Source organism: Xyrauchen texanus, chromosome 14, assembly GCF_025860055.1.
Source record: "Xyrauchen texanus isolate HMW12.3.18 chromosome 14, RBS_HiC_50CHRs, whole genome shotgun sequence".
NCBI lineage: Eukaryota > Metazoa > Chordata > Actinopteri > Cypriniformes > Catostomidae > Xyrauchen > Xyrauchen texanus.
Window position 1 is genome coordinate 28,872,852 of NC_068289.1, and position 15,320 is coordinate 28,888,171.

Sequence of the window (15,320 nt, forward strand, 5' to 3'; positions counted from 1 at the left end):
CTATGGTGCATTGGTTATTAGGCCTGCAAAATTAATCAAATTAATAATCAAGATTGCAATTACAGCTGCTCCAATTAAATAAATATTCCGGGTTCATTACAGTGGCAAGAAAAATGATGTGAACCCATTGGAATTACTTGCATTTCTGTATATAAGTTACAATAATAAACAAACAGAATCTGTTTAAACTAATAACACACAAATTACTGTATTGTTCATCTACATATTGAAAACATTATTCAAACATTCACAGTGTATGTTGGAAAAAGTATGTGGACCCCTAGGCTATTGAAATCAACAAAAGCTAATTAAATAGTCAAAATGTAAATTGTTGCGTGAACGATTCCTTTACATCTAGTGAAACTATTTCTTCTGTACTGTTGACATCGTTGAATTATCGCAAAGGATTAAAAGGCACTAAAGAGCACGACAACATTCAATAATGTCAGGAGTTGGCAAACCTGGAATCCAGTTAATGAAATGAGGTTGGAGGTGTGGCTTAGAGATACTTTGAATTAAAAAGCACTCAAACGCAAGAAGCATTGCATAAATGCGAATTAATTCTTCTGTTAAAACTCATGTAATATTTGAGCTGGAAAGTTGTTTAAATAATCATTTTTACAGTCGTTTTAGGGTTCATTGACATTACATCATCATGACACCGAAGTTGTAAAATTATATAACTTTGCACAGAAAAGGCTAGTGATTTTATCACACTAAAAGCATGTCAACATGCATATTGTTGTCTTGTGGCTATACTTTTTAAATATTTAGTGTTTTAATGCTTATGGATTGTCCCCAATTCACTTAAATTGCAAGTGCCTCACTGTAACCCAGATTTATAGTTATTAGGAAAGAAAAAGAGGTAATCAATATCATGCCACACATGCTATCGATGCATCTTAACTTGTATTGAACCCGGGATATTCCTTTAACTATTTTTAGGTCTACTAACAGTTTTATTACAGAATAAAGGAATTTAAATGTTTAGGCACTGTCTTGATTTAGTGATATATAAAATTGCACAAAGTAATTCAGGAACATAAAGAATATGCCATCTTTTTTATTTTTTTTTGTAAATTCTATAAATCAAATTAATTACAATTGCAATACCAAGGAAAATAATTGACAATTATGATTTGTGTCATATCTGTGAAGCCCTAATGGCTATACATCAAAGACCTGCCAAAAATTAACTCATGAACTTCACTCTTCAGACCTTTTGAATAATTTCTATGCACTCCATTGTCACCGATTACAAGGACCCAGCAAGAGAAAAGTGTCCCAACTGTTCATTCAATGTACTCAGTAAGAGCTTTACCCTTGGCATTGCTTTGAAACCTGCCACATCATCTTTTTGCGGTCTTTTAGCTAAAGGTCGTAAATCTGAGTGGCATTCATCATGCACTGTAATCATAAGTTCATTTCAACAGACACACAGTGCAGTCGGCTTATTTGAAGCTGGTTTCAATGGAGAATTGATATGGTTACTGTGTCTAGTGCTGACTAAGGTATTGATTTTTCTCAGAGTAGTCCAGGCAAGAGAGAGAGAGAGAGAGAAATGGGAAAGAAATGGGAAAGTTCAAGCTGTTAATTTGACAAAGAAATGGGCTGTCATGGTGATAATAATGAGGCACACAAAGCTTGAAAGCATAGAGGTGGGTCTGTGAAACAATACATTACAGATAACTAGATATTTAATTTTTAATAAAAAAAAAACAAATTAAGTTTAGAAAATCAATAACACATCTCTTCTCAACAAGCTACACTTTTTGAGGTATCATGACCATAGCATAGACATTTTAACATGGATGTTAATTACGCTTTATAGTTATAGAAAAAGCAAAGAAAGGAACTAAACAATTATTCACATGTGATTATTGTTTGACAGCAATTTCATTTACGAGGTTGCAGTCTGGTCCACAAACTGCATGTTTTGTTTCAACAAAATTACATTTTTGTTATCAGTATGGGAGAAGGCACACTGTCTCCATGCTGATAGTTAAAAACCATTAGTTTAGCCCATTGTTTACAAAGGCAGAGTGGCTGAGAAATTCCATTGTAATTTACAAAGAGCTGCTGCATGCTGTTCTATTGGTTAAAATGATACTTGAACAATTCAGACATGTTTAATTACTGGAAATTAATAGAAAACAATTGAAATAATAGAAAATAACTGAAAATCTGTCCATTGCTGCCTTTGGAGTTTGTCTTTAAACATATCAATCAAATATGTGAGCTTGTCAGTAGAATGGCATTTTCCTTGTATCTGATTGTCACATAAAATTTGCCTGTATAATTAGCTACTATGATAATTGTGGGTTTTTTTCTGCTGCTATGAAAAGTGTTTTTAAAGTGTGATTTCATGCAAGCCAACTGCAGTCAAACACACAAAACATAACGAGCCACTGCAGAGCTTGCAACTGCCCAATGAATCCATCAATCATCAATCTGCAGGAGACACATGGACAATCATTCTTCTCTCTTTGGCTCAGCCATTCATATGATATGCAACTATATGTGTATAATTTTTTTTGTGAATATCATCAAGTGTGTATTTTCTTTGAGAATGCATCCATTCATGAATGCTTAATTTTATTTTGTTCCCTACTACAGTAGAGGAGAGCTGATTATGCTCCTGGAAGCACATGCAGAGCAGGGATAGCTCATTAAACTTGGGGGGGGGGGGGTTTGGCTGTTGCTGGCTAATACACTTTAACGAGAAAGCTCTGCTCTTGCATACTCAAGTCTTTAGAAGAGACAGCAATGATCGATCATGTGAACAATAATTGCGTGACTTCACTATTTTTCCACTCCAAAACATTTCAATCTGATCTAAATTTTGTAAAAACTCTACACAAATGTGTCTAAAAAGGGCTTATTTTTAAATGTTGTCATTGGTTACGGTGTCATTTTCAGTGGTACCTTGCGGTCCAATTCATCACGCATTTACATCAAAGAGAGTTCATGGTGACTTTCAGTACATGGCATCAACAGCACTCAACACTGGAGAGGATTACAGAACATACACATAGGATGTGTCTTACAAAATCAGGTTGATGGACCAGAACTGAATGGAACAGAATACAGGGGTCTTGAGATGTGTTTTTAATAGGGTTGTCACGTTAATTTAGTGTGATTAATTATATGAAAAATAAAGCATTACAAATATTAACACAATCATTAATGCCCCAACCTGTACATAAATTCCATAATAAGGAAAATCCCTTCTTTCGGAGTAATTCAAGCTTGATGTACCACCTTGATGCAGTAGGTGGCAGTCTGCGCTCCAGCTGTACAGGCAATGTGACTTGTCAAACCATTAATCAGGCAGCGCAGCCATCCACATATGCACTTTTGCACACTGCTGGTCTGAGCTGGGATCTTGAGATGAGATGCATTTTTCAAAGTTTCTTAAAACTAGGTTTAACTTAAAAACACAGTGCTTATGACTAGAGGTGCTGAAAACTAGTGATACATGATGCAACCAAAGTAAGACTCTCCAAAAGGCTATATGTAATATGCATTCACTCACTGAGCACTTAAACTAATACTGAGCAAGGCCTCCCTTTGCTTATAAAACAGCCTTAATTCTTTGTGGCATAGATTCCACAAGATGTTGGAAATGTTCCTTCGAGTTTCACACAATTTCTGCAGATTTGTCAGCTGCACATTCATGCTGTGAATCTTTAAAATGCATGTACAAACCGGTGCCAAAAGAAATGACTTTCCATGGTTCGGTGAACTTTCATAGATAGTGTGCTAGGACATTGTCCCGCTGTTAGTGGAGAGACCACTCCTCACACCATAGCAGTTACAGTCAGTGAGTTGTCAATGCTAACTTATCTTGCTAGCTAGCTAATGTTTATATTCTATATAAACTAGATATTCTAGATAACTTGATAACATGATACCTCAGCTTGAACTTCCCTCTTGCTTGTAAAATGGGCAGGTTGTGTGACGTTGGCACCAGAACGGCGTAGTAAGGGCGGGTATTAGGGCAACGCTGCAGGGTTATTGGTTCGATGATGGGAATGCAGATCTTTTTTTGTCTTGAGGCTCAAGGTCCGAGGCTATTGGCCCAGGCTGGCCAGTTGATAGCCCTGGCTCGCACTGGTCTGATAGCTGAAAAGTGGCTAATGGAACAAAAGTGTGCCAAGAAAACATTCCCCACAGCATTACACCACCGCCACTAGCCTGGACTGTTAACAAAGGTTGGGTCCATGGATTTATGCTGTTGGCCCCAAATTCTGACCCTACCATCTGTGCGCCCCATCAGAAGTCAAGATTCATCAGACCAGGCTACACGTTTCCAGTTTCAACTGTCCAGTTTTGGTGAGCAGCATTCTGTTCTTCTCTGACAGAATTGGAACCCAAAGTAGTCTTCTGCTGTTGTAGACCATCTGCCTCAAGGTTCGACGTGTTGTGTATTCTGAGATGCTATTCAGCGAACTACAATTGTACACAAGAGTGGTTATCTGAGTTTCCGTAGCCTTTCTCTTAGCTTGAACCAGTCTGCCCATCCTCCGTTGACCTCTCTCATTAACAAGGCATTACCATCTACAGAACTGTCGCTCGCTGGATGTTTTTTTTGTTTTTGGCACCATTCTGAAAACTCTATAGAGATTGTTGTGTGTTAAAATCCCAGAAGATCAGCAGTTACAGAAATACTCAAACCAGCCCGTCTCGCACCAACAATCACGCCACGTTCTAAATCATGGAGATCACCTTTTTCCCCATTCTGATGGTTAATTTTAACATTAACTGAAGCTCCTGACCCATATCTGCATGATTGTATGCACTGCACAGCTTCCATACGATTGGCTGATTAGATAAATGCATGAATAAATACAGTAGGTGTACAGGTGTTCCTAATAAAGTACATATACACAATATAATATATCATCCAGAGATGGGTAGAGTAAATAATCGTTGTCCTTAGATAATGATTTAGGTCGAATTAAATTAAATAACTGTGTAATAAATGTGAGTTTAGATCCATGGCGCTGCAGAATTTCGAGCAGCCACAGGAGACAGCAAACAGCGGAAGAACCGTGTATGTGTACCTTCGTGGAAAATATTTGTTTCGAATTTTAGAACGTGCCATGTCGTCCGCCTTTAATTTACCCTGCTACTCACACTTTACTAAAGTTGCACTATTGTGCAACAAGCAGCCCTATATATATATATATATATATATATATATATATATATATATATATGTATATATGTATATATGTATAATGCACCGCTCCGCCGTTGAGGGTAGCGAGAGCGGATGAGTGAGAGGCCTTATGACGCAGGTGGAGAAGGGTGTCCTCCACAAACTCGTCAGGTCATCATGTACTTCTGGGCGTGACTGTGAGCGGGCACAGACCTGAGGAACCAATCATCCAGCCTCGAAGGCTGTGGGGGGGACGGAGGGTTCCAGTCCAGCCACACGCTGACGGCAAGCATGTGCTGGCCCGAAGGCGACAGCCCAGTCGAATCATCTGCAGCGGTAGACCGCTCTCCGATGCAGCGGCGAGCTCATCCGGCTCGGGGTTTCAAGAGGATAGGCAGGCTGGCTGTGAGGCGAGCCACTGTTGCCTCGAGCCCAGACGGAAGTCAACGAGCGTGCCGGGGGGGCGGGTAGTTTGCAGGGACGTACTCGCAGCATACACAACCAGTCGGCTCAGAAGAAAATTTCTGAATGAAACAGACGCATTTCCCTCCCTTTATACCCGTATGTCCGGGGGCAGGACATGCAAATTCTGTCTGCCAATTTCTCATTGGCCTATTCTCATAGATCAGAGATGAAAAAGGCGCTCAAGAGAGACCCCTAGTGACACAACGTCGAAGTGAGCGACAGACAGGGAACAGGGAGCATTGTTGTACACTATGTTGTTTTACCGGAAATCCTCTATTAAGTCTCCCAAGCCATTAAAGGATAAGCACAGTGTAAATTTATGAAGTCAAAGCCTTATTTTCTTTTTGAAAGAGATTTTGTTTAGTTAATTGTCTTACATATTATGCATATATATATATATATATATATATATATATATATATATATATATATATTAGAGTAAGAAGAAAATAAAAAAATATATACTTCTTTTGAATTTCCATTAGTTCATTTATGCAAGTTTGAAATATCTGCAAAGAAAATGCATGGTAGTGTCTTTAATACAGCGATGTTGTTGACAAAAACCAGCTGTATTTTAAAGTGTGACCTTGTAACTTTCAAAAAGCAGAAAGACCTAATGCAACAGCCAAAAATTTCCATCTAAATCATATGTACATTTACAGTAGAAATTAAAAAACTGTGCAAAATTACTCAAGTATTACTCATCGTCAATTCATCAGTCGAGTATTCAAGTAAACAAATTGGCCAAAATGCCCACCCCTAATCCATGCCATACCAAAATGTCTCTTTGTGGCTGTTTAATCTCTTTCAAAGGATTTTGTAAAGCCTAGGTTATTTACAAAGCTCTTTTCAAAGGATTCTGTTAAGCTATAGTTATTTAAAATGTTTTTGACGGTATTACATTCGGGGCTTTAACCACTATGTGCCCCCCGCACACACACAAACACATGCAACTTTAATCAACCTAACTGTCAATATAGCTGCCTGTTACACATTTTTTAACAGAATCAGAATGAGTTTTTTTGCCAAGCGTTCTCGTGTACCCAAGGAATGTTTTGTGGTGATAGGAGAAAAGTGCACACAGAACATTACAGTGAGACACAGAAAGTAAAAGTATTAATAAACATACAAATATTAGGACAAATAACATAGAATGGCATATGTACATATGCAAGTGGTAATATATGTGCAAGGTAGGGGTATGTACAGTTATTGTAATAAATATGCATGAATTTACATACACTACCATTCAAAAGTTTGGGGTCACTTGCCTGAAATGTTTCTCATGATCTTGAAAACCTTTTGATCTGAAGGCTTAAGCTTAAATATTTTAAATGAGTTTTATAGACAAAAATACAATTGTGGCAACATAATTTATTCAATTACAAAACAAAAATGTTATATAAAAAAAAAGTTTTTGAAATGGATTACTTGGAAAGCATCCCACGGTGAAACCTCAAGAAGTTGGTTGAGAAAATGTCAAGAGTGCATTTCTGCAAAATCTAGGCAAAGTGTGGCCACTTTGAAGATGCAAAAATATAACATAGTTTTGATATATATTTTTTATTTTATTTAGTCACAACATACTTCCCATATTTCCATTTCTATTATTTGATAATTGTGATGAATTTACTATTATTTTAAAATGTGAAGAATTTATTTTAATAAATAACATGGAAAAAGTGGCCGCACTATGCATATATTGTTTATTTTGCACAGACGTGTTTCGGCGTGTGCCTTCTTCAGTGTGTTTTAATAAATAACTAAATGAGTAAGTGACCCTAAAATTTTGAACGGTAGAGTATGTATATATTATATGTACAGATGTATTTACATTATTGCACTATGGGGGAGTCCTGAAGGTAGTTTAATTGTTCATGTGGAAAATGGCCTGAGGGTAAAAACTATTCTTCTGCCTGGATATCCTGGCTCTAAGTGCTCTGTAGCGCCAGCCAGAGGACAACAGTTCAAAGAGGAAGTGGGCAGGGTATGTGGGGTCCAGAGTTATTCTACCTGCACGTTTCCTCACTCCGGAGACGTACAGGTCTTGCAGGGTGGGCAGGGGGGCACCAATAATACTCTCAGCAGTCCTGACTGTACACTGTAGTTTCCTTCTGTCTGATTTGGTGGCTGAACCAAACCAGAAAGTTAGAGATGTACACAGGACAGACTCAATGTGTCAGCAGCTCCTGTGGCTGGTTGAACATCTTCAGTTGGTGAAGGAAGTACAACCTCTGCTGAGCCTTCTTCACAATGGAGTCTATATGGGTGTCCCACTTCAGGTCTTGAGATATGGTAGACCCATGACCCACTGCTGCCACAGTGCTGTTCAGGATGGGGTTGGAGATTTCTCCTGAAGACCACTATCATCTCCACTGTTTTGAGTGTATTCAGCTCAAGGATTTTGTGACCACACCAGACAACCAGCTGTTCAACCTCCCGTCTGTATGCAGACTCGTCAAGATCGTGGATGACACAGGTGAACGTAGTGTCATCTGCAAACTTCAGGAGCTTGACAGAGGGGTCCTTTGCAGTGCAGTCATTAATGTACATCCCTGAGGAGCACCAGTAATAATAGTGAGTCCCGGATGGGTTTCCCCAGTCTTACTAGCTGCTGCCTATCTGTCAGAAAGTTGATGGTCCATCGACAGCTTTGGATGGGCACAGAGAGCTGGGTCAGTTTGACTGAGAGAAGATCAGGCATGATGGTATTGAAGGCTAAACTGAAGTCCACAAATAGGATCCTTGCATAAGTCCCATGTCTGTCGAGATGTTGCAGGATATAATGCAGTGCCATGTTACAGCATCATCCACATACCTGTTTGTTCAGTAAGCAAACTGAAGGGAGTCTAGCAGGGGTCCAGTGATGACCTTCAGGTAGGCCAAAACCAGTCTCTCAAATGACTTCACTTCTCAAAATCACTTATGTCAATTTTTTTAGCTTGCTTACTTGCGTGTTGCATTATGTCCTGGTGGTAAATGAGCATGCAGAGTTCACACCAGTCAAATTATCAATACTTTACCTGGTTATAAATATCTTTCTTGCTACTTCCATATTCTGCATCATTCAAACATATAAAATCCAAAGATAACTGAAGCATAACAGAATCCTTTGCAATTAGAATAAAATAGCCACTGAACACAGATTTGGTGGTGCATGATATACATCGCTATTAGCAAAATTGTAATTGTGAAGAATTCCTGTAAGCACTGACCTGGTCGTGGAGGGAGGTGGAGGGGTTGAGCAATCTTCAGTCGACTTTTCAAATCTTCCCATCTCCTCTGATCCACAGTCAGAAGAGCAGTGCCCTAAACAAACCAATTCAACACATCTGATCAAGGATCACTGATTAGACAACAAATCAAGTCACTCATCAACCAACAGAAAGAAAAGTGCTATACCTTATTTTCATTAAAGTTGGCTATGACAACACCAACAAAAAGTGTGAGCCCTATCATACAGCCTAGGAACACGAAGACATGGATGTAGATGCCATGAATCTGTTTGAAGAGAAAATTAAATGTATTGATCAGTGATGTCCTTATCAATCAGTGCAGTATAAATGTGTGATTATTGTTAAAATGGTCACTTACTGGTCCCACTCTGTGTATGATGACATCTCTCACCTCCACCCAACCCTTTAGAGACAGGACCTCGAACAGAGCTAGCATGGCATTGCCCACATTATCGAAATTGAAGTTTCGAGGGTTTGCCCTGAAAGTAGCACAAAAGCTGTTTGGCATATTTGTCTGTGGCTTTTACACAAATATGACATTTATTTTTACTTCTCCAAAACGAAGCCTATTTTTTAGAGTCACTATGGGGAAAAATAATGTTATACAGTTTACATTGTAAGGTACAATTTTAAATAACTTCACTGTGTCCAGACAGAATAATGTTCATTACTCTTAAACTGACACCATAAAAGCAAGGACCCATGTGTTCAGTGTGCATTAAAAGGGCGTTTTTAAAATTTGACTCTTGCAAACAAATAATAATAATAAAAAAAAGGCAGCTTGGCCCCTGAATTGGCTAAAAACCACAGCCTAAACACATGCTGTACTGTCAAGAATAAAACAACAATTTTACCTGTTCCCTTTCTCATAATCTCAGCTACAAATTCACAAAAATGCACAAATGTATGTAGGTAAACGGTCAGCCTGCCTGTGAAGTGTAAGAGGACTGGAGACACGTTGTTATATGAGCTGAACACAGAATATCTCTGGGATCAAATGCCTTTTTTCCTGTTACCATGCACTCAAAGATAAAAAGGTGGCAGCCATTATCTCTTTCTCTCTGTAATCAGAGAGAAAGAGATAATGGTTGCCAGTTTCCCCAGCAGAAACCCTGCTCACTTTAAAAAGTGTTATGGATCATTAATGCCTCTTCTATTGGTCTTCATTTAAGCAACATCTCACAAATAATTTGCCATGTTGCCAAACATCTCTAGAGCAATAACAGACACATTGTTGTGTGGATGTTTGATTGTGTGTTTGTTTGTGTTTATGCCTGAGGAAAAGATATAACAGCCCCCCTCTCTGAGCCCACAGAAAACTATACAACTGCACTGCAACACTGCCTTTTGCTTATGGGGAAAATCCAAATGAAAGCTGATGAAAATATGGTGCTGTTTATGCGATGGGAGCATCCATCAATTTGGCATGGGCTGTCACAGATGAGATGTTACTACAGGGATTTCTCAAACAGACCGCTACATGTCAGCACTGTGACAGGTGTCTCAGAGCGTGCTGAATTATTCAGTGCTTTTAAAGGGAAACTTTTGAGTGACTCTTCATGAATGAACAAAGGTTTACTTTTTAAATAAATGCCTATGATCTAATTACATTAGTCAAGTCAATATACAAACAACCCCCCAAAAAAAAAAAACATTTTGTTTTTCCTTAATTGAAAGCTAAATTTGTTTTTTTAGTTTTACTTTTTTATAGAAACTTAAGTGGTGCTTGCCCTTGCAAAACTCTCTGCTGCAATGCTTGGGTGTTGCTATGCAGTTGCTAAGGTGACCTAAGTGGATGCTAGGGCATTGCTACATGATTATTAGAATGAATTGGGTGGTTGCATGCATGTTGCAATATGGGTGATGTGATGTTTAATAAGTGTGTTCATGTATGTCATGTCTTTTATTTTGAAAAGTTTAGTCCCTGTTCATATCATGTGGTTCCCTTGTCATTTGATTTCATGTTTCCCTCCATGTTCATGTGTCTTGTTTTCATTGGTTTAGTTTCATTAGGTTGTTATCAGTTCTAGTTTGTCACTGGTTTTAGTTTATTACTCTTGTTTTCTTGTTTATAGTTCTGTCTGTTCATTGGTTAACTTGTTATAATTTTACCCAATGTCTGTGTATTTAAGCCCTCATGTTTGCCATTGTCTCTTGTATAGTATTGTGAATGTAACATTGTTGTTTTGGTTCAAGTCAAATTCATGTTTAGTTCTCGTTTATTGTTAGGGTTTCTGGAATTCACGTTTTGTTTAATAAACTGCACTTGGGTTTGTCACTCCATCATCAAAGTCTTCATCATTGTCTATGACAGCATCGTTACAGTTGCTAAGATGTTCTTGGAAGTTGCTAGGTGGTTGCATCCTGGTCCAAGTAAAAAAAAAAACAATCCAAAATCTCTATGATAATTTTATCTATACATATGGTTGGGTCTCCTACTCCAATGTAAGTCTAGGGTATTCTTTTGCCCGTTTTATCAGCCAAGTGAAAATTTAATTAATGCCACTTTAAAAAGTAATAGCACACCTAACCTCGACAAGCTGCACAATTTAAGGTCTGTAGCACAAACATTATGGGACGAGTAACATAAGTATGAAAAAATAGTAATAGTGACGCTTGCCCAAGCAAGTGAGCATTCTTGTTTTGTTTCATACCAAACTCTTGGCACCCAAAATCCTGGTTTCTTCTCCCCCGGCCTGAGCTTTAAATTCAGGTTCTTTGAGATGCTCACGTTGATTCTAAAGATGCCGTAGCAGTCCTCCTAAAACATCCAAAAGTAAAAACTTTCAGTAGCATAGCAGATGCTCCACTCTGAACACAGCTTGAAAAGTTGCAAGCATTGCCTCATACCTTAGCGGAGATATGAGGATCATTACATTTGGCAAGTTTTCCAGCGAAGAGTTGCACCCCAAAGGTTGCAAACACTAGCATTAGTGTCAGGAGAAGAATCGAGACCTGTTTGGAAAATCAATATTTCAGTCAACAGTCTACTATAAAACAAAATAACTGTTCAACACAAACATATGCAAACATACACACAAGTGCAATCAGTGCTCAGATGCTCAGAGCAAAGAACCCTAAGGGAACAAAGCTTTATTAAAAAAAAGTCTACAATATCCAGGACAAATACTGCTGAGTTAATGCATTAGATTTTTACCTTTCAGCAAAAGCGGTCATTTTATTAATTCAAAATGTTCTTAATTTGTTTTCCAATAAAAGAATTTCAGAACTCAAAATTTAGGACCATCAGACTCACTTTACATTAGGTGTCTTTAACTACTTTGTTTTTAAGCATTTGATACACTGTACTTATTATGTGCATACCTGTTGTTGCATTGTACTAACATTTAATGTACCAGCATTTAATTATATCTGTAGTAACAATGTTAACGTTACCCTAATCTAAACCTTAAACAATACGTTTTACACAACATGTAGTTACACAATACTGTATGTATTTTAATGTTAGTACATAGTAGTCAAAGGCACCTAATATAAATAGACCAAAACATCTATTAAAATGAAGTTGCCAAAATGGCTAATTCCAAATGAAAGTTTGCATTTAATCTTTTGTACACATCTTTGGTTTGTGTCTATGAAGGGATATCTGATGCTTACTGATAAATGCAGGTACTTACAGCCAAAAGGTTATCAAATAAGCCTCTACTATTTTGATTTTGGTGCAATGATAATTGTGTATGATATAACGCCTTAAAGAAAATAACACAAATCTTAGCACAAGTCTGTTATATGTATGTCTTTTAAAAGAGTTAACTATCAAATAACACCTCTGCTGCCCTTTCAATTAGTTATTACAGCCAGGAAGTAGGCCTGTGTGCCCACTCACCAGGAAGATCTCTTTGAAACCCTTGAGGACCTCGCGAACCACTTTCCTCATCTGGGGTACAAGTTTAAAGATACGCAGTGGGCGTAGGCAGCGTAACATCATGAGGAGCTGGGCACCAGACTCAGGAGGCACATTGTTCGGCAGCCAGCATAGAAAGATCAGACTGACCTATAGAGTGGGCAGAGAGGTCACCTTAAAGGGCACATCTTGCCATTGATCATAAAAACAGATGCTTACTGCAGATAATTTGGTATAGAACATTAATATTGTTTTGAATAGATTATTGCTATAAAGATTACTAAGGAACAACCTATTATTACAATTATTTCCTTAATCAGTACTTTTTTTTTTAACTTGTTTTCCAATAAAAATTTTGTGGCAAAATTGCATAGATATTAAGAGTTTTATCTCCAGAAAACCTTTCATTTATATATTACATTTAGTTTGTTAACTTATTGGCAATTTTTTGTTATTTGCTTTAAGTATAACTCAACATTTCATTATGTATTTCCTTCAAACAAGAAAAAACAATTTGCCAATGGGGTAAAAAAATAAACTCAATTCAAGGTATATTGTATTCTCTGAAAACAATGGATGAGTCAAACTATTTCTTGTGGTAATAATTCCACATGTGCCAAAAGAGCTGAACAGAACTGACCTCCAAACATTCCACTAATTATGGTGTGGATAGAATGTTTATAGTTTATGACTAACACTATTTAGATATTTTTTCATGATTTAAATGGAAATAGTGTTTCTGTGAGACAGGCAGAATAAATTTGAGATGAGGTGCACCAGAACTCAACTTACAAAAGCAAGTAAACAGGATGAAATGTATGGGGAGTTGGTCATTTAAATAAAGCACTGTTTAGGGTCATTAAAAAGCTATCTTCAGAAGTATAGTTAAATCCTCATTAGAGGAGCGAGTAATCAGATAGAACGTTGGCGTTGGCATGCATCGGAAAGTGAGTTTTCACAGGAGAGCAGCTGAGAATGAGTTTTACTAAGTAGATGAAGATGTCCATGACGCCGCCGAAGTCTCGGATGACTGCAGTGGGAGTGAAGAACAGGCCATCAGCCATGATCTTTAGGTTCAACTCAATGCTCATGAAGATGACAAAGACGTATTCTCCAATCTGCAGGCAAAGACAAGGTTTAGTGTACAACAGCACAAAATGACAATTAGCATTTTTTAAATAAATCATATCATGAGTAAAACGTATTTTTTGTGGAGTGCCTAAAAGCTCCTTAACCGTGATAAAATCACTATAATACCATGAGTGGCTTGTTGCTTTTATAAAATGGCCAATTGACAATATATGTTGTTCTTCTGCCATTATTATACAGTAGCTCATTACCTCATCAGTTACTGGAGGCTGTTTACAGTTGCAAAGCACCATTGCACCTAGATGCATTAATATAGAATGTGCGCTATCTGCATTTTATAACGGCTTTAAGCATGTCTCATCCAATCAGAATTTAATGTCTGAACTATCTGTTTAATAAACTGCTAAGCAAAATATCTACTTAAACAGATACATTTCTTTGCAAACTTTATATACAACATATTAGTGGTATTATTGTAGGAGTCATCTAGAAATATGATTTTGGTGGAAATAAACTAGCTCAACATTCAATTTCTAGCCAGTAATGCCACTAACAAGAACTCATCATAGCAAATATTACTGTAGTTTTGTCAGCTTTATAATAACATTTCCTCTTTTGCCGGCAAATCAGAAAAGATTTTACAACTGGGAGTGCCAGGACACTTAGGGATTATTCACCCAGAAATTAAAAATCTCTCATCCTTTAATCACCCTCATGCCAGCCCATACTGTATGTGCATGACTTTCTTTCTTCTGCTGAATACAAGCAAATATTTGCCTTAATGTGATTTTTGGAGCTTAAAAGTTCTGGTCACCATTCACTTGCATTGTATAGAACTACAGAGTAGAAATATTCTTCTAAAAATCTTAATTTGTGTTCTGAACAAGAAAGAAAGTCATACACATTTGGGATGGCATGAGGGTGAGTAAATTAGAGAGAATTAACATTTTTGGGTGAACTATTCCTTTAACTAAGGTCAGGAAAAATTATCTTGCTCTTGTAAGTATCCATATCAGGTAAAAAATAAAGTAATTCTAGACTGTCTGGAGTGTAGTTTCAATCAGTGGTGAAGAAAGACAGACAGATGACTTTTTAACAGCGCCTGGTCAATCAGCTCCATCTTTGAAACAGGCAATTTAATAATGTTCACTTTCAAGTTAACTTTGAATGTTTAATGCTTCCAAAGTAGGCTAAATTAGTCGGGTTCATGATCAAATGTGTTTGAAAGGGCAAAATCAGTTTGAGTGACCAGCCCTCAGGAGCAGAGAAACATTTCCAGAGTAAAGAGTTATTTGGTTCTGCATGTGAGATAGACTGGTGAACAAGCTGGGTTTAGAATACCTGCAGTGTAGGGACATGCATGACCCTAGTGAAAGGGGACTCAAACATCATGGAAATACAAGAGCAGATGGTGACCACGATCATCACCCAGTCCAGATAGGTGACCAAGCCTAGCAAATCACTGGAGAACACACACAAACACACATGCAATGTTAAGTGC

General features: G+C 37.6%; 1 protein-coding gene across 1 annotated transcript in view; it reads right to left on the reverse strand.

The window, feature by feature from the left end:
- The window catches only part of LOC127655031 (sodium leak channel NALCN), a 162,416-nt gene that overhangs the window by 9,077 nt on the left and 138,019 nt on the right, over nucleotides 1-15,320 (reverse strand). The window contains exons 26-33 of the mRNA XM_052142622.1: nucleotides 15,161-15,281; nucleotides 13,717-13,848; nucleotides 12,713-12,880; nucleotides 11,716-11,820; nucleotides 11,520-11,626; nucleotides 9,224-9,344; nucleotides 9,032-9,130; nucleotides 8,845-8,938 (exon numbers count right to left, since the gene is read on the reverse strand). Coding sequence (XP_051998582.1) covers nucleotides 8,845-8,938; nucleotides 9,032-9,130; nucleotides 9,224-9,344; nucleotides 11,520-11,626; nucleotides 11,716-11,820; nucleotides 12,713-12,880; nucleotides 13,717-13,848; nucleotides 15,161-15,281 — 947 coding nt within the window. The remainder of the gene's footprint in view (nucleotides 1-8,844; nucleotides 8,939-9,031; nucleotides 9,131-9,223; nucleotides 9,345-11,519; nucleotides 11,627-11,715; nucleotides 11,821-12,712; nucleotides 12,881-13,716; nucleotides 13,849-15,160; nucleotides 15,282-15,320) is intronic.